General features: G+C 40.1%; 1 protein-coding gene across 1 annotated transcript in view; it reads right to left on the bottom strand.

Moving 5' to 3' along the window:
* The window catches only part of ALK (ALK receptor tyrosine kinase), a 369,344-nt gene that overhangs the window by 229,472 nt on the left and 113,739 nt on the right, over window positions 1-26,133 (bottom strand). The window contains exon 2 of the mRNA XM_026084463.1: window positions 8,166-8,282. Coding sequence (XP_025940248.1) covers window positions 8,166-8,282 — 117 coding nt within the window. The remainder of the gene's footprint in view (window positions 1-8,165; window positions 8,283-26,133) is intronic.

The following is a 26,133-nucleotide window of genomic DNA, read 5'->3' as shown; positions in this document are numbered from 1 at the left end:
TGTCGCCCGGGCAGCCATTTCGCGACCCCACAACCGGGACGAGCGGGCCCCTGGGGTGCCGCCCCTTGTGCTGCAGAGCCCCCGGCAGCCCCCTTTAAGGCACCGCTTTTATTTTTTATTTTTATTTTTTTAATGCTGCTGCCCAGGGCCTCTTCCTACCTTCTCTCTCCTTAAGAGAGCTTCCCAGCCCGTCCGCCTCCTGCTCAGCAGCACGGGCAGCCCTGCCGATGGCTGGGCAGGGCGGCAGCCCCCGTCCGTGCCGGGGCCGGCCCCGCAGCGGCGGTCCGCACAGTTGGCGTCCACCATCCCCGCTCCGGGGCGGGAAGGGGCTCCCGCGGCGGCGGCGGCGCGGAGCCGGCGTGCGGGGCGCGGCAGGGGGCAGCCGGCACCGTTGCGGGCAGGTGGGCGCTCCCCAGGGCTCCGCAGCGCTTGCTGCCTGGAGCAAGGGCGGCTTCAGCGCAGCTGGTGTCTCCCTGCAGTACCTAATGGGCTTGTCTTCCGCGGGGAATCGCCGGGGTTGTGGGAGATGTTACCACCTGCCAGGATCGCGCTCGCTTTGGCTCAGGGATGGATGTGGCCCAGCTCGCCTGCGAGGGCCAGATGTGCACCCGCAGCACTGCCTGTCCCTTAACCACGCACATTAAGAGAGAGAGAGAGAGAAAGAAACCTGCTAGCTTTCCCCCAAGAGATGCTATTTCAATTAGATTGTGTCCCGAAAAAATAAAGTTTTAGAGAAGCCGTACCCCACAGGACACATAATTCCACTGGCTTTATAGAAACACTAAATAAACTGCTAGGAATAGAACTGGGGAATCCTGGTACTCAGGTCTCCGTGCTAAGTGTAAGACATGTTGCTTTCATATTTGGAGAAGCTGTTCTCTCTTAATGCCAAAAGCTTTTAAATTAATCTACTGGAGGGCAAATAAGAGCTGGATGGCTCACATTCTCAAGTAAATGACAATAATGGAACCACTCATTTATTTGTTAAGAGAATCTTTAAAATGACAGCATGTATTTTATATCCACCCTGTTCCTCAGTGTGCACTAGGGACTGAATCACCAAAATCTTTGACAGCTGCTTTGTTCAGTGGAAATGAAGCTACAAAGAAGAGGGCCAGGAGTCCTTTATCAATCAATTATAAGCATGGTCTTTCACAACAGCTACAGAGTGAGGTGCAGGGAGAGGGTGTGGGAAGAACAGCCATTAATAGCTCCCTTTTTCATTTCTCCTGCTGTAAAAAAGTGACAGAGCTCATCCTCCACACAAGAAATATTTGTCCACCAAGTCTCCCATGCATGCAGTAAAAACAATCAATGAAAGTGCATTTCTAATGCCAGTTCTGGTCAAAAGTCTGAAGAACTGACTAACAATGATTGTTAGAAAACATGCTCCAGTTGGCTCAAAACAGTAGCTGGATGAATTGTCATATTTTGACAATTCATACCAGGGACGTCTTGCATGAAGTCTGAGAGTTCTCTAGAGGAAATGAATACTTGAGAGACAGGGAGAAAAGACATTTGTTGTCTTCCTGTGTGCTATTTTATTATTGAAGAAATGTTGAGCTGTCATTGGCATATTATCTGCAGATGAAAGAGGATATAAGGAAAAGAATAACTTCAAAGAAGGTAAAAATTTCTCCCTAATAAGATTTTTTTGTTCTTTGCTTAGCACAGCCGTCAGTTTACTTAGGCAGATGCTGCTTCTCCTGCGATTCACCCCCCTCCCCTTGGTGTTCAGCCCCATTACGCATGGCAAAAGGAACATCTAATTATTGTTAAACAAGAATTCTTGCACATATATATGGGGTCACAGCATCTGCTATTTTATATGGAGCAATTCCATTAATTTAGTGACAGTAACTGCTGTTAATTGAAGACTTACTCTGTTATAAAACTCTACCCACAATTATGTTAGAATACTTCCAAGATTACAAAAAGCTTCCTTTGAAAGTTAGGAGGTGTCTGAATTAAGGTGGTATATCACTTTTGCATTATCTTTAGCAACAAGGAATCAATTCATTTTTTCCTCTGGGACAAAATATTATTCTCCTTATTCCTCTCCTGACCTTATCTCACCTTCCAAACTGGAGCTTGTTGTAATAATTAGCCCATATCTTTACTTTTCACTATGGCTGCTATTTGAGTCAAGTATCATGATAGGGTTATCATTCTGAAGATGACAGTATTTGTCTGATTTGTTGTAGATTTAAAGAGCAAGTAGTCATGGGAACCTAACTGTAACACGAATTCATCTAGCTGGGGCCCTCCTTCCTGCTGTCTTCCCTTTTGTTTGATGTTCAGACTCATTGAGTTTACAGTCAGCAGTATCTAACCAGTACCCAACTCACATGAATGAAATGGGGTTTTGAATTCATACACACAAAAGTACTTGATATGAGCTGCACTTGGCCTGCCAGAAGACAAAACTAATAATCTGGAACCTCGCTGAGCAGCTGCCACACCACTGCTTCCTGAGCATCAAATACTCAGAGAGAATGACCCCAAATTATTCCACAGTAAAATTAGTTCAATGCATTTTTTTCTAGCAAATTCAATTCAGGAAATCATGATCTGCTCACAGACAACAATCCATTAGAAGGTGGAACCCTCCCCCCCCGGCAAATTAGTTTTCTGAAGACAGAGCTGAGTGAAACTATTAATAAGTTGCTAACAGAGGCCATCCTTTGGATTACGCTTTTAGTAGCTATTAAATCAAAGCTGTGAATAATTATGCAGTCCTGAAGGTATGTGCTCCTCCTCTGTCGAACTCGCCTCTTGTAGACATTTTTAAGTACACCAGTCATTTGATAACCTAATCTGCTACTTCCCTCTGAGTTGTACTTCCAGTTAACTTTGGAACCCAAAACATCACTATTGCCTTAAGTTTATAAATTGCAGAGAACAAAAACATCTATAAACTAGATAGCAGAAGTTTGATGCAGCAGGAGAGAGGTTTATCTGCATTTTGCAAGAATCGGTAATTAGTTCTGGGTGGTGGTAGTTCAGATGTTTTAAGATCCTTTTTTTTTCACTCTTCCCTCTTCCAACAGGAGTCTAGAAAAGCCTTCAGAATGTTTTTTAAAACACCAGCAAGGAATAAAAGTCTGTCTTACATTCTTTAGGCTATTCACTTGAGTGAATATTGAATAGGAAATAAGAAATAAGTTGCTTACAAGCCTATATGGCTTCTGAACAGAAGATAGAAGTAGGAAGAACTATTTAGTTTGACACAAGAGAGTTCAGTTGGCTGTGTCTACCATGGGGGCAAGTACCCCTTCAGTTCCTAGTCTACAGACATCTCTCCACACACTGCTTTTCCTTTGACATGGCAGAGAAGGTGTTGTGAACTTCACTAAGTCTCCTGGTCTGACTGGACTACAGGACATGCATGGCCTAGTGCAGATACTAGCCATTATGACTAAAACAGAAATCAAAAAAAAAAAAAAAAAAAAAAAAGGATGAACATCAGGAAAGATTCCTCAGTAAAGACATTTCTCAAAAGAAGCAGCAGATGCTTCACTAGTTGAAGTGTCATTTGTAAATTGTTTAGAAAGATTCTTAAAAATTACGCATATTGCTGGGCCTGCTGAACTGACTAAGAAATGACATTGTGATTCCTGCAACAAAAACGTTTCTTTATATTTGCTGGCATTTTCTTATGGTTCTGGGACGGTATGACTAAGTCTTTACATTAGCATTAGCCAATAAAGGTATCATGCCCTCACAGTTTCAGAGAAAAGCTTAAAGTCATGCTTCAGGATTACATTAAGCATTTAAGAATATCAAAAGGATGGAAAACATGATCTTGTTGAAAAGACTGAAACTGTGATCATATAAAGATGGTATGGCTTTGTGGGGTCATATTTCTCATTTTTGGAGGCTTGGCTTGACTTTATTCACTGTAAAATCTAAAAAGACTCACAGCCTAGTCTAACAACAGGCAGCCAGGCAGAGTGAGGCAGAGAATACTATTCAGCACTCCCAGCATGTACTCAGCTGTAATGCCCACTATGAAAATGGCATGACTCTCCCTGTAATGTATGGTAGTGTTAATGCAGGGGGCATGAGTATTCTCATTTGGTTACTATCATTGGGGGCTGCTAAAGATGTTTCTGCAGTTGTTAAAATGGCTTCACAGCTTTCAAAGCCAGGGAAGGTCTAACAGGCTCAAAGGAGCACCAGCATGAGACAGAAGTCCATAAAATGGACTCAGTAAACGTAGAATCGGAAAAGGGAATCAGGATTAAGCCAAATGTGCATTTATTTGACCAAATCTCTTGCAATAGGGATCAGTCTTCCATGCATATGGAAGAATATGGAAAATACAGGAATAAAACCTATGGTGTTTTATAAAAAGTGAATCTAAAGAAGTGTGGGTTTTTTTGCAGATGTGTGTCCTTCATCATCGTGAGCCTGACTCTCCAATGCAGTAGCCTCACTCCTCTTCCACCAGGTGAGGCACAGTCATGCTCTGGCATGCCTAAAGACCCACACGCAGCAATCGGTTGGCAGTAGCAACCACAATCTGTAGTAACATTCTGCTTTTTTCAAAGATAGGGCACTTGTTTGGGTGTGTTTGCTCAGCTGCAGTTTTTCACAAAGCTTGTAGGAATGCATTTCTCTCTTAAAGCTGGTTCAGAATGGCCAGTGCGTTCAGCTGCTATGGAGGGATCTGGCAAAGAGGTGCACAGGTACCATGAGTGCATAAGAATAGTGTTAAAAAGCAAAAGTCACCTCCTGTTTTCCAAATAGTCCTAGATGGCTATATTTATTCCAATTTGTCTGTTATTCTCATGAAGCGTGTTCTCTTTCAAAACAGAATTTAGACGGGCTGAATTGCATCTGATTTTTTTTCCAGTTGGTAGCTGTTTCTTCAGCTGCCACCTTACCATGCCAGAGTCATGCTCAAGGTTCATTGCTGGTGACTGGCCTGGGGGGACCTATAAGAGGGATTATTAACTGTGTGAAGGCTTCTAGGCCTTAAGGGGTGCCTGTCATCTGGAACCTCTTTTTTTTTACAGAAGCATTAATGGTTTTTATGCAGTAGACAGTTGATTTCTTATACAATACCTATACAGAAGAGAAAATTCATATCCAGCCAACCAGGGCAAGAAATAAAATATGTGGCTGGGTGCAGTTAATCATGTAAGCCTCAGGACAGAGTTCCATCAGTGCTGCAAATGGGAGATTAATATGCAACAATAAGTCCACATACGCAGAATGCATTAAAAGTTTTTTCTATGACATGAAATAGTCTGAGTTTGTCCTATGACATGAAATAGTCTGAGTGTACCTCAAAAAGAACAAAAGAAAACATAAAAATATGGGGATTTAAAGACTGGCCCTGCAGGCCAAATTCCCAAATAATTTTGACTTCATGAGTTTGACTTCATTTAAGTCTTTGTTTTCTGCAAAGTAGGTGGATTTTGCATCTCTGAGATGGTGAGCGATTAATAAGTGCTTGGATAGAGATAAATCTAGAAACCTCTAGACAAGATAAAAAAAGTCTTGTAAATGCTTCACTCAAGTATCCTGTTGTGCCAGTAATTATCTTTTAGGATTGCTGCATATAGTTTCAAAGATATCATCAAGTTCTGTTCCTGTCAGAACTACTAGAGCCAGTCCCTCAGAATTTTTAATTCTGAGTGGAGCAGGGAAGTTAGTTTGGCAGAGGAAGAGGGGACTTACATTTCAATTTACTCAGCCTTTCAATCAAGGAAATTTATCCAAAAGTGGAACATAGGAAAAAAGTAATTAAGACAACTAATATTTCCCCACTTCAACAATGTCAGTCAGTTAATTAGATGGGTCCCATCAGATGATTAGGCAAACAAAGTTTTAATAGAAGTTTTATTGAGCCCTCACTAGTAATCTCAATCACGATGTGAGCAGTGAGGAAAGCTTGTGACAGAAGAGAAAAACATTCTAGTAGTAAAGGACTTGGGCTTTATATCTGCTAATGATTTACTGTGTGATTTTGGATTAACCACTTAATCAGAAGGCAGGGGTGGTCCTGTGACAAGGTTACTAGCCGAGAGCTAGGATGATCTAACTTTGATCTCTTGCCTTGCTCTGCTGGACACACTGTGTGACCTTAAGAGAGCTGCCTAGATCCAGAGCCAATAAAGACGTCAGCTGCCATGCTTGTAGTAATTCTGGACAGATGGGGAAACAGAATGCTAGATTCTTGGGGAAGTTTACTATTAAACATTCAGGTGCCTAAAAGCTTCAGGGATGTAGCAGGATAGAGAGACCTTTAAGAATTGCCCTCTTAGGCTTGGGGTATGCTTGCATTGCCTGTTGGGCTGACTGAAAGTGAGCTTTGACTGGTCTGTGGGCTGATTTGGAAATCGTGAGGTGCAGTGCTGAGTGCAAGCTAATGACCCTTGCTGTGGAATAGACCTTGAGAGAGAGGTGATCTCTTAGATCAGAATACCAAAGACTCCTTATGTTTCACTGCAAAACTGTCCCCAGGTACCTCAGGCAGGTAGGATGTGATGATGAGAAAGGTTTTGCCACCTTTACCACCATCACCTGTGGAGAATCCTATTTATGGATAATCTTGAAGGTGAAGAAGTGGCTCTACTCCATGAACTCCCATCAGTCCTCTGCACAGTGCATGTCTAAAGTGGCAGGAAGTGTGTCTGCATAACGATGTTGTGGGGTGCTCCAGTCTGAAAAGCATTACAAGGGCCATTGCTACCCCTGTAATTTAGAACAGATTCTGCCAACCTTGGAAACCTTAAGGTGCAAAGCTGACAGAAACCAAACCAATCCTGCCCCTCTTCAAGATTCCCTATTCCTCCAAGGTGCCTGTCCTGAAGTACACCTCTTGAGAGAGAAAACAGCTTAGAACTGGAAACTGGCATTTTCTAAAGTAAGAACTAAACTAGTTAAGTGTTGTGGTAACTTTTAAAAAGAGAACATAAAGCACAGCAATACGCTCATCCAATTTTGAAGCATTGAGTGAAGACTGTATTTTGTGTAACACATGATCAAATTCCTGCTTTTCCTTGCAAAACAGATGGTTGGAATATGGTAGAATTTGGTCCTGTTCAACCAGCTAAAATCATCATAAACCATTTCTACTTAGATGCAGTACATTTATCTCCATGTGATGCTGTCAGATGGAATCAATGCTTTTAAGGTTTTAGGAACATCGCCTTTCCTTAGAATGGTATTTCTGAGAAATTTAAAGAGTTTAGGAAGAAGTAATAAAGGATAAATTAAAAATCATCCTTGCAACTTCTGAGAAAACCAAGTTAGAGAATAAGATTGTGCTACTGTCCCTTCCAAGATGAAATTGGTGTGTCCTCATCGTTCAAGCAGATACAACAGCTAGAAGCAGATATTGTATGCCAGTGGAAAGAATATATATTGCACACATAAAAGGCTGCAACATAAATTTGAAGAAATATGGGACTCCTTCATATAGGTAGGTCAAACTTTTCCCTCAAGCAGATAATTACAGGCTTGGGGTGAGTAAATCTTATTAGCCTCTCAGCATCTTATCTCCTCTCATAGAGACTGGTAGTAGATATATTCCACTTCAGTCACTTTCTGGATTGTGTATTAGATATTGCCTTATGCAATCTGGTTCTAACTATGACCATACTATTTCACAGTAGTATGGCTATGGTTTTGTCAGTAAATAGGTCATATCAGAGAACAGATGAAAACAGAACCCCAGATTTTGGAAGGGATGGGAGTTAAGAAAAGATACGGCAAGAAAAATTGAGTTTTGTACATGGCTCCTCTCTTTATAATATCACTGACTTCAACATACCACCCAAATGTTACAATCTGGGAGCTTGTTTTGTAGCTTTACTATATTGTAAATTTAGTTCGGCAGCTTGGCCTGCTAATACCAGTTCTGGTCTTCTTAAGATAATCTCCTGCTTTTGGAGTTGGAAACCACGTGTCAGGATGCTGGGGGGTCGCTGGGGGCCAGGAGCCAGGGGGAATGCCTGGGCTGGCAGGGCAGCAGCCTCGCCAGCCCCAGCAAGGGAGCAGGGCACCTGGGGGGCAGTTGAGGGCCTCAAAGCCATAACACCATGGATATTTTAGCATGAAACATTTGACCTTTATTGTTTTTCTCCTCAGCTACACCAGTGTCATTAGGCATTTAGTTACAGCCTCTTGAGGATAACATAAACTCTACTTACTGTGTCGTCCTCTATGAGGGAAGAAGGGGGATGTATCTTTCATGATCCAGGTCAAGTTCCAAGCAGAGAAATCAGGAGGAAGTGGAGGGCTGCTTGGGAGATCCAAAGTGCTCAAACCTTTCAGTAAAAGGAAAAAAGAAACATAAATGTTATGTATGTCACAATTGTTTGTATGCTACATATCAAGCCCAAAGTTCTTAAAACAGCCTTACAGACCATATGCAATAAGCACTGATACTCAACTACTTCTTGGATGGGAAACAAAATTTAAACAGCATATAGCAATACTACACAGCTCTTTGATGGGCAGTAAAAAATACAATATCCAGTGAAAAACTGCAAGCTCAGTTATATGCAGTTCTATTTCAATAGAAGCAGAGTCAGTAGAGTTTCAGTATCTGAAATAATATCCTTCCTGATACATGTGCACACAGGGAGAAAAGAGATAAATTGCTTTGCATAGCAAAATTGTCACCAAGAAAACCTGTCAACTTTAATCCCACACTGATTCTAAGTTCTCCAAGTCTCAGTGCTTCAAGAATTTTTTTTTTTTAAGTTTTGTTAGCATCTGTTAGATCCTGTACATGCAACAGACAAACCTCTACCCAGCTTCTGTTCAACAACCAAACGCACCTCAAACAAGCCCTTGGGGAACAGATGCTACAGTGACCCAGAACAGGCCAGGACCTATACAAATCTGCACGGAGCTCTGCAAGACCAGGATGACATTAGAGATGCAAAGAAAAACAGTATCTGAAGTAACCTGCAAGGTCAATGAGCAAAACAGAATTCCATTAACTTTGGAAGCACAGATTTTCCCCATGAATGTTTAAGTTGGATTTTCTGAAGATGGCAGAATCTTGAGTATTTTCATCTCATTTTTGAGGTTCTCAGGGGAAAGGTAAGATTACATTCTGTAGAAATACAGGCAGGCAAAAGTTGGGCTTGGGAAGTTTGTTTGATGCAACTGAATTAAACTCTGTTTTGCTAATATGTTCCAATTTCTCACAGAAGCCATGAAGAATGTGTTGTTCAGAAAGAAAAAGAAATAGTATGTACATTTTTGTTCTATTAAATAGTATTTTTGTTAAGTAAGAACACTACCACAGTGGCTTGCTTGAATTCTTTTAGTTAGTAACCAGGTGCAAGGTCCTGATAAAAGTTTGGTAAAACTTTCTGTAACAATAGGAATTAATTAATTTGAGTGATAATTAATTCAGAGTTTCAAAGAACTATCCTCTTGAATGGATAAAAAATAGTGGATAATAAAAGATGCATTTAAGAGGATAGTGGTAAGCAAGGCTGAAGCTTTGGGGAAAAAAACTGCTTTGATTTTACTAAAGCTCTGCTTAGCTCTGCTTTCCTCTCCACTGAAGAAAAGCATGATAATTTCAGAGGGACTTGTCAGAAGCTTAAGTAACAAGTGTTAGTTAAGTCCTATCTCATCTCAGTATAATGTAATTTTCAGCACGCTGCTGTAACTGAGTAACAATAGCAAAACCAAGAGAAAAATAACCATTCTTTTGTAACTATTCTGTAACTCTTGCACTTTGCTTAGAGCAATCATCTTCAGGATAAGAGTGGACCTCACCCTGTTTCATAAGCCATCCTAAAATGGCAAAGATTTAATTTCCCTAATGGCTACTTTAAATCTGGTCTGTATTCTAAGTTATGGCACAATAACTGACTATCAACTATTATTGTTTGCAATTTAGCAACACAGTGGAACAAGCCAGTGATTTATGTGGGTAGGTATCAAACCTAGTGTCCTGCTTTCAACTGTGAATTATGAAGCAATAGGTGACTATGGAATAACATTTATATTGGATTTTCCTTCCTAACTTCAAGACATAGTTGACATGCCTTTTTGATATAGCTGATTATGGCAAATAATGTCAGGTTTCATTATAACAGATACAATTGCTGCTAAGAACAGATTTTTCTTCCGATAAATGGGCTTCACTTTGGTGCTAATATAAAATAATAAACAAAGCAATAATGCTAATAAAAATTGAGCTCCTGAAATTGGCTAGTTTCAAAAGCAATGAGTGTATTATGTGCATTTTGCTTGATGTGAGATGTCTGACCAGCATCAATATCCCTGTTATACAACATCAGTGTCCAATGACTCTGCAGAATGGAGAAAGATTTACTATCCTAACACTGGTCATATGTCTCCCACAGACAAGAACTTTAGGACCTCTTTACCCCTAAAGACCCAAATGAATGCAGATGTCATGCATACAGTATTGACAGAGAACTAAGCCTTGGGATCTGAATCCTGTGAAAGCTTAACACAAACCTGAAAACCCTACCTGTTCCCAATCTCTGTTCCCATGGAAAAATTACCTGAGTGAAGGTCACTCAGATGCCTTTCCTTCCCTGACACTGCAGACACAGAACTCAAGATTAAATCACCACTAGTATTCTGACCAACCTTTTCTGGGAATCAATAACATAATGATAACCTGTAGTACCCTAAATTGCCTGGCACTTCTCACATTCAGAAAACGCTTCTGATGACTATAATCCAATACATATCTCATTCCTCAGAAATCAGTCCTACCTTCAGCATCAGCTAGGTGGATATGTTCCCTCTGTCACCAATATATGCAATAAATTGATATAAAAGATAATGTTGAGCATCTGAGCAGAGAAGACAGGGCAGTCCAGGTACCTGAACCTCCTCTGTGTCAGCAGCCAGAGGTGCATAAGATCAAGAATTGAAAGCTTCCCTCTCTCTTTTTTTTTTTAAACAATACCATGGATCCAGTTCGATTCATTTTAACCTAATAACCTTTTTTTCTCATATTCTTCAGGATTAATTTTGTAACTTCATCTCAAATGATTTGCTTGGGCTATTGATCTGAACTTGAAGACAAGAAGATTGTATCAGAAGTTATGAATCCTTCCCAAGTAAGTTATCTTCAAAGAAAGATGCTGGGTAAAAGGTTTTTGTATAGCCAGAAGGCTACTCTTCACAGTGAGGAATGATATGATTTCAGAGAGAGCTATAGGTTAGACAAAAGAGAGACCTTTCCTCTTCTACCTCCGGGGTGTTTTATGTCCAGAAAGGTAATTACAGAAGACCTGCATATCAGCTAAACAAATGCTTCTTGTGCAGCCAGGTTAATGCAAATTTAGACTACAATGTAGCCATTTTACAAAATAAAGGTTTTTTCTTCCCTTTCCAAAACAATTAAGATTGAAGCCAAAAAGCACTAAGAAATTTTCTTCTCATTCTTTTAAAATATGCAAACCTCTCCTTCTGGTTGTTTGTACCATGGTGCTCTATCACTTGTCAACAGTAAACCTAACTTTTTACAAAAATTAATGGATTAGCAACTGGAAGCTGACAGCTCCATTTTTAGTAGCCAGAAGTTTGGCAAGGTACAGCAGAGGTTTCTTTGATATTTCTGCCTAAAGGAACATCCAGGGCCAAAGTCTGACCCAAGGTATTCAATCACAGCTAGAAACGCACACCTGAAGAGAACATTTGACATTTCTATTTTTGAACTTGTACAAAGGAATCTCCTTAGGGGATGTGAAATTCATTCAGCTCACCAAGATTTTTGGTAAGAAAAAAAAAAGAGAGAAAATGATTCACATGTACTGAAGCCAAGCCTCAGGGCCAGAAGTTCATTAAATAAAATATTTATATACTATTTTAATGAAAAATATCTCTTTAATAGAATACTCCTACATGTTCACATAAAAAGAATGGAAAAACAAGAAAGGCTTTCTTCCTGGGTTATTTTTAAACAAACAAGATTTTTTCCCTTTCTCACCCTTTCTAGAAGAAGCAGGAAGTATCCCCAGCAATTACTATATTTATTTTTCTAACATTCTCTACAGTGCAAAAATGTAATTGAACTTTTATTAAAAAAAATGCCATTTTTAACTAAAAAGTGCATCTACATGTCACAGAATATCTTAGCACAAGTCCTTTGCTTGTTACTACCTTTGGATATTGCTTCATTGCTAAATGGATTAACTTTCTCACTTTGCTAAGCTGTATTATTCCCAGTTTCTCAGAGCTGGTCCTCACAGAAGTTGTGTCCTAGCAGTAAATAGGACATAAAATTTTTCCAAGAAAAATCTAAAAAAATATATTGAGAACCAATGCAGGCAACCTGGTATCTTTATGCTTGCATAGTTACCTTTATGTTTTTTCATATATACACAAAGGTTCTTATTATTGTTCTGTAAGTCAGTGGTGATCTGAGGTGATAAACCTACATGTAGCTTTCTTCTAGATTTCAGGGTTGCAACAAATTTGTAAGTAATAACTTAGATTCAACAGTACTTTCAGCTATATCTACATCTGGAAGAATATCTCAAAATTATTCCTATTTGTTTGCATGTAAATTAGAAATCAACCTTAGCAGTATTTGTGGCTCCTGTTTATAACAGTGATCAAAAAATAGTTTTTAGGAAAACTTAAAATTATGTGTTTAGAAACAGCCTCTGTTAAGATCTGGATTTTTCTAATCTCTGGAAAAGCCTAACATTTCAAAAAATCTTATTCCAGATCTAAGTAAAAGGCAGACATTTTTCACAGAAAGTATATTACATAATATCTTTTCCCCTATTGAAAAAAAAGTCCCAAATCTACTCAGGATCAAGCCACCTTCACTTCATTAAAACAAACAAAAAGTCTTATGGGACAGCTGACCATCCCAAGTATGGAGATCTCTGCAAACTGCTCCTTTGAACCAGAAGCAGGCCAAGGAAATCCTGGAAAGGGGCAAATCCAACATTACAGGGCTCTGAAGCCCAGCATCTCCATCTTGCAGAAGAGGATCCCAGACATTTATGAAGTCCTGGCTAGCTGTGACTAACGGGATTTTCAGGCTTGCTCCTATATAGCTGAGTGCGTATGTACCCAGAGGTCCTTGCTAAAGGATTCCCGAGCTCCTGACTCCACAAAACTTCTTAGTTTCAGTTTTTTGGGGGAAAAGGGAGGCAACTTGGGAAAAAAATTGCCTGAGAATTCCCTGTAAGCTCACAGATTCACTGGTGATCCTCATGATTGCACTAACAGTGTTTATGCATCCGCTTAGAAGTTTTCATTTTTTTCCCCTCTTCCCATCTGTAAAAATATGCAGTCATCCATAAAAGTGCAAAGAACACATTATAACATCACGGTGACTAGACACCACCAAAAATAACAAACAAAGCAAATAGTTTATGAAGAATCACAGAATCACAGAATGGTTGAGGTTGGAAGGGACCTCTGGAGATTGTCTAAGTCCACCCCCCCTGCTCAAGCAGGGTCACCTAGAGCACGTTGCACAGGATCGCGTCCAGGCAGGTTTTGAATATCTCCAGAGAAGGAGACTCCACAACCTCTCTGGGCAACCTGTTCCAGTGCTCTGTCACCCTCACAGTAAAGAAGTTTTTCCTCATATTCAGATGGAACTGCCTGTGTTTCAGTTTGTGCCCGTTGTCTCTTGTCCTGTCGCAAGTCCTGTCCTTGTCCCCAAGTTTAGTCCACAGACTAAACTGTGCTCTTACAAATTATTGTCTAAATGACATAAATAAAATTCAAAATCTGATTACAGTCCAGGCAGAGAACAAGACAAAGGGCAAAATTATTCCACTCAGTTACTTGCTCTGAGTAGTTGGTGAGCATTACTTACACTAATAGGTGGATGTACTCCAGGCTTTATTTTTACAAACTTTTTCTGAAGTATGAAAATGTTCACTGACAGTCTGTCAAGTTTGTCTTTTTCAGTTGGAAAATATATTTAATAATGCATTATGTTACAATGATTTTATGTCAAATTGAAAGCCTGAGGAGTACAAGTAAATGATAGTATGCGTGTCTCAGAACTTGCGCTGGATTGCTGTGGAGAAGAAATTTGCATTTAGTGGGTTGTAGCCGATCTGTGGATAGTGAATTCAGTTAGACATACTGCATGAGGCATATAAGTGATCAACGATGCTGACAGACAGATGCTTGATGAGTAAATTTGGGACTAGCATACTTCTTGTACATGAAGCATGTGTCACTAATAAAACTGTATTTAACTTAACAACTGTGTTATCCTTCTAGCCCAAACTACTCTTTTTTCAACTTTGTAAGGCTTATTTAAAATTTTTTGTTAACCCTTTTCTGTTAGAAAAGCATCTCCTTTCCACAAAAAAAATTGACTTTTTATTGAGAACACAAGTGCCTCAAAGCTGACTCATTCAATCAGAAAATATGCCAAGGAGCTCTGCATCCCTGTTCTTTCTACAGACTGGGCAGTCCCTCTGACCTACTGTGTCCCATCCCATGGACATTTATGGATGCAAGGAGAATCTGTGCTAAGTCTGGGAAATGTGGGCTGGTTAGAAGATCTTATCTCTAGCAGAAGAGAAGGAGCATGAAGCACCCAAAATACGATTCTGTAAGGGCACTGTGACAGGGAAATATTAACAAAGTATTGTGTGTGTTGCTGGTCATTACAGACCCTCCAAAAAAATTCCTGTTAAAAATGCTAATGAAAATAATGTTGTTTTCTTTGCTGCTTTTTGTGAATTGTTTTTCGTATTGGCATGCATACTGTGAAATCTAAGAAGTTTTTTAATTTCTACTTGGAGAACAGCTGGCATCATAAGAGCTTCAAAAAGCAATTAAAATGACCAAGCTTATATTCTACTCTGTTCAACTAATATAGTTTAAAARTATACTGCCATCTAGAGCATATTATTGCACCTGAACTGCTCTGCAGCTGCTGAGGACCTGCCCACTAAAACATCACAAAACAGCAATGAATCACTGATAAAGAGCTCAGGGTCTCAATTACAGACCAGATACTAGAAATGGCTTAAAGTTGTTACTCATCTGTGTGCGTACAAGAAACCTTTAAAAATACAGTAGATTGATCTTTGCCTTAGTAATCTCTTACAACACAATTAAACATCATCGTTTGCAGCATGAGGAAAACAAAGAACCAAGTGTTAGCAATTGAGCAGCTCTTGACTAGGGTTAGTCCCTTCAGTAGCTGAGGCTACCGTCAAGAGACAGCACTTCTCCTGCCTATCCAGCCTGTAGCTCAGCTAAAGAAAGGGGCAAAGCCCTTTAGCAGCAAAGCTTCATGTGCATTCTTAATTTTGGACACTTGCAGATTTTATCAGCTTTTAGATATTACAGCATCACAACTGGAGAAGGTGGAGGAGACTTAATGGGGCTGCAGTATTTCAACACGAGGCAATACTTGTCCTCCTCTTTATACTGATAACCTGTGCATCTGAATGATTGACCATATCTACCAGTGAGAAACAAGCCATTTATGTCCAGCTGTTTCCCACAACATGGAAAGAACTCGGAGACACCTGAGCCACCCCACCAGACACTGCAGTCAACAGGAATGTGCAAGATAATGTCTGTGGAATAGGCAGCCTTCCTACTGAAGTGCAGTGCACTACGTACTTCAGGGTCCCAATAGCCTGGATTTTTTGTGCACATATAAAAATAAAGGGATTCTTCCATGGTCATCTGGGGTATTTGTCTACTGTAGCTTAGAAAACCTCCAACAAAACAACATGTGAAAGGCAGTATTAATTTTTGGTTCATGTGTGTTAACTTCAGAGATTTCATTTAGTCCTTGGGAATCGCTCCACTGACTTCTGTGCCTGTTGGACCACACCTTAGAAAGACTATCCTTTATGTGGTTCTTCATCCAGAAGAATACAAAGCATCTCATCTGTCACAACTGGGATCCCCATCCCATGCATTCTCAGTGTTCACCTATTTCCATAAGCCAGATTACTCCTGTGAGCATACAGTTCCTCATTCAGTACCCACTTAATATAACCTCTAGAAAGTATAGTGGCCAGGCTTTCAAAGAAAAAACATAGCAGTCATTTTGACAGAATTTTAATATTTCATTATGTACACAGACTTCAAACCGTACAGTGCCTTTACCTTTGATTTATGCATGGCTACTTCCATATTTAACACATACGCCTAGTTGGAGTCTCTCAACAAATTTTCACTTTTCTTATATCTTTTTGAGTAGTGTAATTAAGTAAAAAGAGAGGAACAAACCCAGAAACAATCTCCTGCTCTACACCCACTTAAAACCATTTTTTGTACTACACTGAATGTGTACTAGACCAGAATGCGTATGCAAACTTACACGTCCAAGCAGTTTTGACTTTAACACAGCTGTGGACATTTAGATTCTCAACAGCCTGCAGTCCCTGCAAATTTTAATACAAGTTCACAGTTCTATCAACATCTGTGTCTTTTGATCTGGGTTTCTTGTTTTCAAGGTATAGACTTCAATGCTTACTTATTTTTGTCTCCATATTTCTTAAGTTTCTATGGGCAAAGTGACATGCAAAAATTCCTTGAACATTTAAATGTTGGAGCAATAATTATTGGAAAGTTTAGGTGCAGATCTGAATCTTTGTGGTCTGCAGGAGTCTGTTCACACTCAGATTAGAGAGCCTCCATGACCTTTTGAAAATCTTTTTTGGATCAAGGTGAAAATGGTGGTAAGTCACTTGTCCTCTCATGTTTTCATATCATATCAGTAACTCTGGTTCTGGAGATGCCCATAACAAAGTTTAGGGAACATTGTTTGCTTTCATACATAGCAAAACTAATTAAAAAGTCACTCTCTTAATGATCCCCTTCCAACTCAAATCCATCTACATTCACACATGACCTGAACATTTAAAATCCTCTCTTTCACAGTATTGTAGCATTGAGCTTGAATGGGGGTGGAGGGGAAGTTCATCTTTAGATCAGATGTTCATAAAGGAATTCTGGATTGAAGTCTCCCACAGAAACTGTGACTCAACTATGCTGTAGAGGAGAGGGAACACCTTAAGAAGGGTCATTGTAGCTTTAGAGGCTTTGCCCAGTTTAAATCCGTGGAATAATTCCAAAACCTTGCCATCTAAAGGTGACATTTTAAAAGAAGAAACTTTTAAAATATGCCTGCTGTATCAAAACATAAAGTTAACACTCTGTAGAATTATGTGAAGCACTGCATATGTACAATAGATACAAACTGTGAAGGAGTGACAGTTATGAATTTCCTGTCACTTGTATGGCTAAAACCATTTATTTGCTGCATTAGGCATTTCTGTTAAGAAATATTCTGGCAGAATAGCAACAAACATGCAAAATGTTTCTGCACCAGAGAAAATACTAGACATTTGTTATTGGTAGGCAAGCTGCATTATCTCTAGAAATAGCAAAAGGGTGTGATGACTATTTCAATCTAAAGCCCAGCTGTCTTGGCAGTAACAATAAAAACTAGTTCATATTCCCTTTACTGGGAAAGATGCCAATGTGGTTATATTGTCTATTTTCACTGCAACATTTAATTTTGCTTAAGGTAAAGGACATCATCTCTGGCTACAACTGTGGGATATTTAGATGTGAAAGGATTTCTCAAGAAAATTCTGCAAGTGCTACCAAAATGAAAGCCATAAAACACCTGAGTGAGAAATGAAAAACTCTTATCTTCACCTAGATAGACACCTCTGAGTTGACTATGAGTGGAAGTTGTAAAAGGGAAAATTACTGGTCATTTTGTTTTTCAGTTGCAAAAGAAAAATGAGAGGCAGTATCTCTGGAGATACCCTAAATTTTTTTAGGGTGTTTTTTTTCCACTGTGGCACAATTTTGCTCTCTATAGCTGCTTTCCAAAAATCTTAAATGTTACATAATCCTCAGCATTCGCATAAGAAGAGTGAATGATGTTGTAAAGCAGCAGATGCAGCCAGCTACAACTCTCCTCTGCTGGATGGCACCAGAGCAGTTGACCTATGTGATATAAGAGATTCCCCTCCAGCTCAAGTGACAGGGCCTCATGTGTGGAGCAGGACGGCTGAGGTTATCTTTGCTGATGCAGAGTGCGCAGCTGTGAAGTCCTGCCTGGCTTCATATTTGGTTTTTGGTATATGTAGGGCTACCCAAATACTCAAGGAGACACAGTCACTGCAAGTCTAAGATAATGAGAAAGGGCCAGGTGACAGAGAAAAGAAGAACCTTCAGTTTTCTCTATTGCATACAGTATTCCTAAATGCTGCTACAGCCTTCTTCTGCTGGGTCCAAACTGGTGAGGAGGGCTGGGCTGAGGAGCTCGACCTTGATGAAAATGTAAAGAACTGTAAACTGGCTAGGAGCAGACCCAAACCACAGGGCAAAAAAATGAGATGATGGATTTGTTACAGAATTATATACCTTTTACATGTAAGAGAACTAACAAACCATGGGATAAAGTGACCTGCTCAAATTCACCTAGCAAATAGGTGGCAAAGTTTAGAAAACAAACTATTGTTTCCTTCTCTCCAGAGGTTCCTCCTTTTGCTACTCCAGCCACGTCTCTGTCAAAAGACTTCACTCTGTTTTGTGAAAGTGAAATTCTGTACATCTGGCACAGAGCCAGCATGTGGAAAGGGCTTTCATCTACACAAAACCCCCCCAACAAAATAGCCTTGCAGGAATATCTAGAAGGACAATAAGATATTTAATACAGAGATTTTTGTTTTTTATTTTTCCCTGAGTTTATGGCTGTCTAGATCCCTTCCTGCAAAAGTGAAATAACTTAGCTTCTTTTCCCCCCAGACCCTGTGCTGTTTGAAAAGAATTTCCCAAAGTGATTACCAAAAGGCCTGTAAGAGAAATGATTACAAATGGCTGAGTTAACTGCTCCGGACGGCCTCATCAGTCATCATAATGTGGTCTCAGCACAAGACTCATCAGGACAGGAAACTTGTCATGACAGATGACACCTCTTTAAGAATACTTCCTCCCATGGCTTTTCACCAAGCAAGTCCTCCTGGGATAAGGTGCTTGCAAATAATGGTCCTTAAGCAATAATGAAGGAGAAATCATCACCAGCTGCCTTCAGCAAGCTGCTTCAGTGCATCAGGGTTTGTTTTTTTGTTTTTTGTTTTTTGTATTTTAGTTTTAGCTTTATCTGCCTGCATGTCTTGAAATCAAAGTACTTCCAGGAGCTGCTTTAAAGGTGAATTTAGAGCTGATGAAAAGCGAGACAAATTAAGAGAGAGAAGGCCAGAAAAGGCTGAGACAGCACTGCTAGTCTCATGCTACTTTTTCACTGCCCACCCCAAATGCTGTAAAACAATTTGCAATCTATGCCTCATTTTTACTCATCTAGAAAAGGAAGAGAGTACAGTTTTGTATTATGAGTCTGCTGTGGAAACCGGTAAGTTGAATTTTGCAAGTTGCACAGAGCCTTCTGTGATGAGTACCACAGTAAAGCCCATTATAAATAAAAGCCAACTTATCGCTCTGTAGGTAATGTTTCATGAACTGGAACTTCAGAGAGCTAATTCCATTCCTAGCTCTTCTTATCTGCAATGGGATCTAAGATAAATTGTGTAGTTTCTCTTTTTGCCTTGTCTTTTTTACTGGTAAAATGGAAGCAATCATGCTCACTGTGCTTTGGAATCCTTAGATAAAAAGCAGTAAATATTTTTATACAGATGTGTCAGAAGAAAAGTTTTCCAAACCTCATTTCCCTTAAACTCTATTGTCCTGCTCCTCACGTATAGTTTTTAACATTGGGGGGGGGGAGTTTTTTAAGAAGAACAGTTGGCTTCTTAATGACACACATTCTGGTCACAGTTAAGAGGCAAACATTTGCAATGAACAGTTCTGTTTGTGAAATTTGGCACTTGCTGGCTGCTTGCAAATTGTTCATGGACAGACCACAGTTGATAAATACTTTGAAATTACTCAAATATTTACTGGGAACAGATTTTAGCCTTTGGGGTTTTTTTTTGTTTGTTTTGAATACTATGCACCATTTGGTCTTTCAGATGCCTATGGAATTGCATGGGTGTTAGATCTGAACAGATATCAGAATTTCTGTTTTGCAGGAAACTGTGATTTCTGTTTCTTTCTGTTCCACTCATTGGAATGAACAAGAACAAATCTGAAGTTTCCTGGAAATGAAATCTTATCTAGGAAAACAGTTTGGGACCAAATGTTTTGTTTGGAGGAAATAAAATCAAAGGGTTTCATGTCAATTTTATACAATACCATAGTTGCAACTGACGTAAAAGATCCAAAGACTTCATTATGGTAAAGTCAAAACATTTCATTCTGATTTCCTCCCAGACAGGAAAAGACCCCAATATTTTGTTTAAATTGATATAATCCCATAGGAAATCTAGTTTTCAAAATGGTATTTCCTGATGGAAACTCTGAGATCAGAAAACAACTTAAGCTGTCCTAATTCTTGTGCATCTCACAAGATCACGCCCTGCCCCATGACTGCCAGGACACTTCCCTGGCAATCCGCTGGCATGGAGCTGGAAAAGCCACTCAGCTTGGCCAATGTGAAAAAGCTCTCTGTGAGTCAACTAGTTCTTTTAGAAAATTTAGTAAAGAGCAAAACAGAGTGAGAACAGTTATAGTAAATGCATAAAAAATCCAAATGAAAGAATTTGGATTGGGAGAAGTCTTTTGAAACAATCAGTTTTACAAACCACCTTTCTTCTTCTGAGGCCTGCGTAATATCCCTCTGCTAATGATAGTATTAGCACTCACAGAAACTATCAGATGAGGATTCAGGGCATTTTAAAGGTTCTTTTCATACAGTTTAGCAAGTAGAAACAAAAAGCAGCCAGTACCACCAGCCCTCCAAAAGCCATTAATAAACAGACTTTGGATTACCCAGGACTACAGTTTGACACATTCTGGGAAACTCTATATAATTATATGAAAAGTTAGTATTTGTATTAAGAAAACTGTTACTCAAAACTGTTGTAGAGGGTTACCTCACAGAAAAGTACTTGCTGCATGCCATGACGCAGTCTTAGAGCATCTTCCCCCCTCTAATCTGTGTGTCGTGGAGAGGACTGCATGGGTTCAGCACTGAGACACCCACCGAAACTGCCTTGCTTCTTCCATGATAGACCTCACCCCAGATTCAACCCACTCAAGTCATGTTTCATAGATCTTAGAGGCACATTTCCGAACACCTACTTAAGCAAAAAATTGCTTTGTGAATGTAAGTGGCCATTTTTCCATTCCATTTATTAAAAGAAATCCAGGCAAGAAGAAAAACAGGGAACGTGTTTTTCTCCCATGATAACTTTATCTCAGGAAAGACTCTGGGCTCAGCAGGTTGTCTTAAATATAAGTCTGTGAAAAAAACTGGAGCACGTAACAGAGAAAGAGACCAGCATCAAACTGATGCATTATAACTTGCAAAGAGAGGGAAAGAGGTAAATAATTTGATACAGCTTTTGAATTACACAGAGGTGATCAGATGACTGGAAAGAACAGAGCATATTAAGCAGGTTTTATCTCTAGACCACTAGCTTCACTACGTGGCAAACAAGACAACACTCTAATTCAGCTTCGAGGTCAGGGTCCAGTTTTCTCTGGGACACCTACCCCACATCTTGATGATAATCAAGGCCACAGAGAAACGTTTTAATACCTAGAGCATCCTCTATTTCCATTCATCTCCTCAGTACTCGTCTGCCTCCCGCTAGGGTTCCCCGTGCCAGTGCCACTGCCTGTTCATGGATGTCCTATAGTTGTTCTTCTGGGCTGCTAGAGCAGTCTTCAGGACCTGTGCATATTTGCTTTAGTTTGCTTTGTTTCTCCCCCTCCCTTCCCTTCCTCCAGAGAAGTACTAGCGACAGACACCCCTCTTCCCCTCCCTCCCCTCCTTTTTATATCCCTGCTCCTGTCTTTTGGCTTAGTGAAGGAGCCGAAGGATTTGGCCTGCCATGGAGAGGGAACACCTTTCTTGGCCATGGGAGCTGGTAATGGAGGCAGAAGTAATGCTGGCACCGAGGGCATTTACCTGCCAGGTGTTTTTCACCAAGGTGAAGTTTGGTTTAGAGCGTCCGAAGGACACTAAAGGGATGGTAGGGGAAAAGAGCAGGCTGATTCTTACGGTGAAGGATGGAATATTGTCCTCCTTCTGTGGGAGGATGAAACCTGCCTCAGTCTGGCTCTCGCAGTTTCACACTAATAGTTGCCATCTCAGATACTTGTGCTCCCTGAAGACCCACAATCTAGCATTTATCAGGGAAGTAGTGCAAACTTGTTAAGTCTCCCCATACTGCATTGCTAAAAATAGTAATTTACCTGTTTTTCTGTTTATTGCTATCTCTGGAGCACACCTGCTTACATGAGGTTGATCAGAAACCAGCTCACTACTCGCAGGAATTAACATCATTATCTTCTTGTAGAGACTGCCCGAGCTACAGACTCGGTTCCCCTGCATTGAGCTTTAATCTGCCAGTAGTGCTTTTGCTTTCTGACCATTGTATCCTGGGCCGCATGTGGGAGAACTGAGAGCTTTCCCTTCCTCCATCCACTCCATTTAATACTCGGAAATGTGGGTTGCCTCGCTTCTCCAGGCGCTCAGCTCTCTTTCCTCCAGCAACACCTAACCTGGCATTTCCAGGAGGAACACCTACAGCCTGAAACTTCCTGCAATGTGTCTACTAAAAGTGAAACTAAGACAAATTCCCTCAGTCAAACTCTGCTGAATTTTGAGGTGTGCAAAATCAAAATCCAGGCTGGAAGCCTAGCTTGGAGGGATCTGTATCATCTCACGTCCAATTACTGCATAGTATGATACCACTTCTATTGTAGTTTAAAAAGGATTTATCACAGACCTATCGCCATTGACAGGTCAATCACAGTGCTGTAATCAAAATCCAAACTGATACTTTTAAGTCTATTTTTGTGAAACCTTGACACTGGACAATCAGAATTTATTTGGGATGAAATAATAAAGATTGCACAGAATGCCATCTAAACCTTTTAAGATAATCCATTTGGCCTTTTTTTCCCCCTCCCCACTAATTGAGTTCCTCTCTCTTCCAGGCAATGCTGCTTTTCAGGTAATAGAGATTCAAGCTGTATCTTTACCAGCCACAGAAGCAGATGGGAATGCTGCAGGCACACAGGTTCTCTTCACTTTCCAGTTTTGCATGTGTTGGAGGTCAGTATCCAAATGATCACTTTCTTAACCAAAGTGAATGACACCTCCAGATTTTTAATATAATTCTACTGCACAGAAATCAGTTGTATGAAAACATTGTAATGGAACTTTATATTAATGTAGCAACAGTACTCGGCTAGAAAATGAAAAATGCAATAATTTCCTAACCTGCAAACATGGCCTAAGGTCAGAGTTAAGCTGAATTTTTTTCTCCTTGTATAGTGTACGCAGTAGCAAAAATCCTGTAAACTGAAATTATGGGCTCAGTAAAACCTGTGCAGTCCCAATGCTTTCAGTGGTCAGGACAGGTTACTGACCAGACCCTGGGTTAACAGTGCCATTACTGACAGCACTCTGGTGCCTAAGAGCCTCTGTCCTGTGCAAGGTATTATTTTTGGTGGATATAATGTAGTAACACAGAGATTCCAACTTGCTCAAATCTGAGTTGGTTCTGCAATGCTAACAGAAGCAAAAAGCAATATAACTCGTCATGTTGTCACTAACAGATTTTATGTGTCTGTATGTACACACGGAGTAGCTCTATTGATTAAATGAGGACCTTTTTTGAATAGTCAGTCTTTAGAGTAGAATAGTATTTTAAGATTGCTAGTGAATTACATCCATTTGGGGAATTCATCAGGATTCTGTGGCATTCACAATTTTAGCATGCTCCAGTTTTGCAGTAAGAGCAAAACATCCCACATCCCCTGCCTGAAAGGCTGGTTTGAAGTGGAAACAAAATTCAGCACAATCCATAGCTACTGCGGTGCCAAAGCTCAAAGATTTTTTTAATATATAAAACCTCCATGTGCTGGCTAAACATCAGGGATATGCTTTACTAAATACATTAAAAAAAAAAAAAAAAACCTCTTGTGATTTAGGCAATATCTCTACCAGTATCACACATTGACTGAGCTCCAGGCAATACAGAGCTAGTACAAAACCTAACACCAAGTGGAATCCAACACAATATTTGCACCCTCTGGCAGAATCAGAGAAACAAAGTTTCCCCTGTCAAAGTATTGATTTTTCCAGCCTTGGCTCAAATTTTTAAATAAATATTCTTTAAAACTTAACTTTATCCTGAAATGTCAGTGGTAGGGAAGAATGTAGGATTTGTTTGTTTTTTTTTTAACTGAAGAAAATTGTGATCCTATAGGTGTGCAAGATCTAAAGGAGCTAGAGGGGTAAGTTTACCACTGATGAAAACAAAATTACATGGGGGATGAACAGAGGCCAATGGTTCTAGGATTTATTTTTCAGTTTACACTAAATTTTGTTTCAAAATCAAGTTTGTGGATGAGAACAAACCAAGGGTTGAAATTGATATGTGGGAGGGCAAGGCTGCCATTCAACAGGTGCTACATAGGCCAGAGTGGGCCAACAGGAACCTCATGAAATTCAGCAGGGACAAATGCAAGCCCTGCACTTGGGAAGGGCTAACCCTTGTTAGACCATATGTAGAGTACTTGGTCCAGTTTGGTGCTCCTCACTACAAGAAAGACATCAATGACCTGGCGCGATTTCAGCAGAGGCTACCAAGATGGTCGGGAGCTGGAGCACTTGCCCTGTGAGGAGGCTGAAGGAGCTGGGCTTGTTTGGCCTGGGGATGGGATGGCTTTGGGGGACCTAAGAGCAATGTCCACAAGGAGGTGACTGAGAGGTGGAGCCAGGCTCTTCACTTAGGTGCATGGTGGGAGAACAAGAGACATGGTCATAGGTTGGAGTTGGGGAGGTTCTGACTGAGAACAAAGAAAAAAAAAGTTCCTGTGAGAATGATTCAGCAGTGGAACAGGATTCTAGAGAAGCCCCGACTGGACAAAACCCTGAGCAACCTAGTCTGAATTCAACATTGACCCTGCTTTGAGCAGGCAGTTGGACTAGAGACTTCCCAGGTTCCCTTCCAACCTGAATTATTCTAAGATTCTATGAAAATAATTGTTGTGAACCTTAGCTCATTTTCAAAACAATTTAGAGAACTGAATTTTCATTAAAAAAGTTACTATTTCTGCTGGTTTAGTAGAAAGCCTATTTTGAATTCTTTCCTTCAGTGAAAGCACAAAAGAAAAATTCAGCTGGCACGAATCACAGCGAGTCAACACCAAAATATTTAGCCTACGGATATCTTTTCTGTCTTACCTGGCTACTCTGAGGCACTCAATAGCTTCATTTTGCAGACAGAGCAGACAGACAGTTTACGTGTCCATGTTCACACAGATTCCATATCAGAGTCCAAAGCTAGAAGGCATGATTTGCTTTTATTTTGTACCAGAAACACACCTTCATTGCATTTGGAGAACATTTTGAATGCTTTGCATATTACATAGAACCCTAGCATTAGGATTATGTTTTTAAGACAGCTTTTGGGTGCTTCTTCGCAGGATACAATACTGCATAATTCACTACTGAGAATAGCAAAATCTCAAAGCTCAGTGCTGAACTTTCAAACAAAAATAAACAGAATTTCCTCATTTTTTCGTTTGTTTTTCATTCTATTTGTGCTTTAGGAAACTGGCCTAATAATGCCACAGTAATTCTATAAGTACAGCTTATTCTTAAACAATAACAACAAATGAGTTGCATTTGATCTGTTCAAACACAGAGTATGTTTGACAAAAGCACCAAGGGCTGCTGGTGTTATAGGGATATTGGCAGAAGCTGTTTCCTCAGTGGAAAGGAGAACATTTTTAGCATTTGCTGAGGCAGTTGCAGCAGATTAACTTTAGATCAATGAGCTGCTTGATTATTCTACTTCACTCTCGAGTCTCTTTCAAGGCTTCTCTTTACCAACCAGGAAAATAAAAGCAATTTACAAATTTCAAACACTCTCCTGGTTTTTATCTTTATTCAGAAAGAAGGGATTTTTCAAAGGTGCCTGTGTCTCATCTGCAGCAAGCCTGAGGTGCCAGAGTGTCACTGGGTGTCACTAACTGCCTAGAGATGACGTGGGCACCTCGAATTGTCTGAGGGGCTTTGACAGCTTCTGCACCTACGTAAGGACTTCTCCTCATTTTGAC

The sequence above is a fragment of the Apteryx rowi genome, unplaced genomic scaffold, assembly GCF_003343035.1.
Source record: "Apteryx rowi isolate R43461 unplaced genomic scaffold, aptRow1 scaffold_64, whole genome shotgun sequence".
Lineage (NCBI taxonomy): Eukaryota > Metazoa > Chordata > Aves > Apterygiformes > Apterygidae > Apteryx > Apteryx rowi.
Note: the sequence above shows the minus strand (reverse complement) of the source record. Positions and strands in the feature narration are given on the sequence as shown.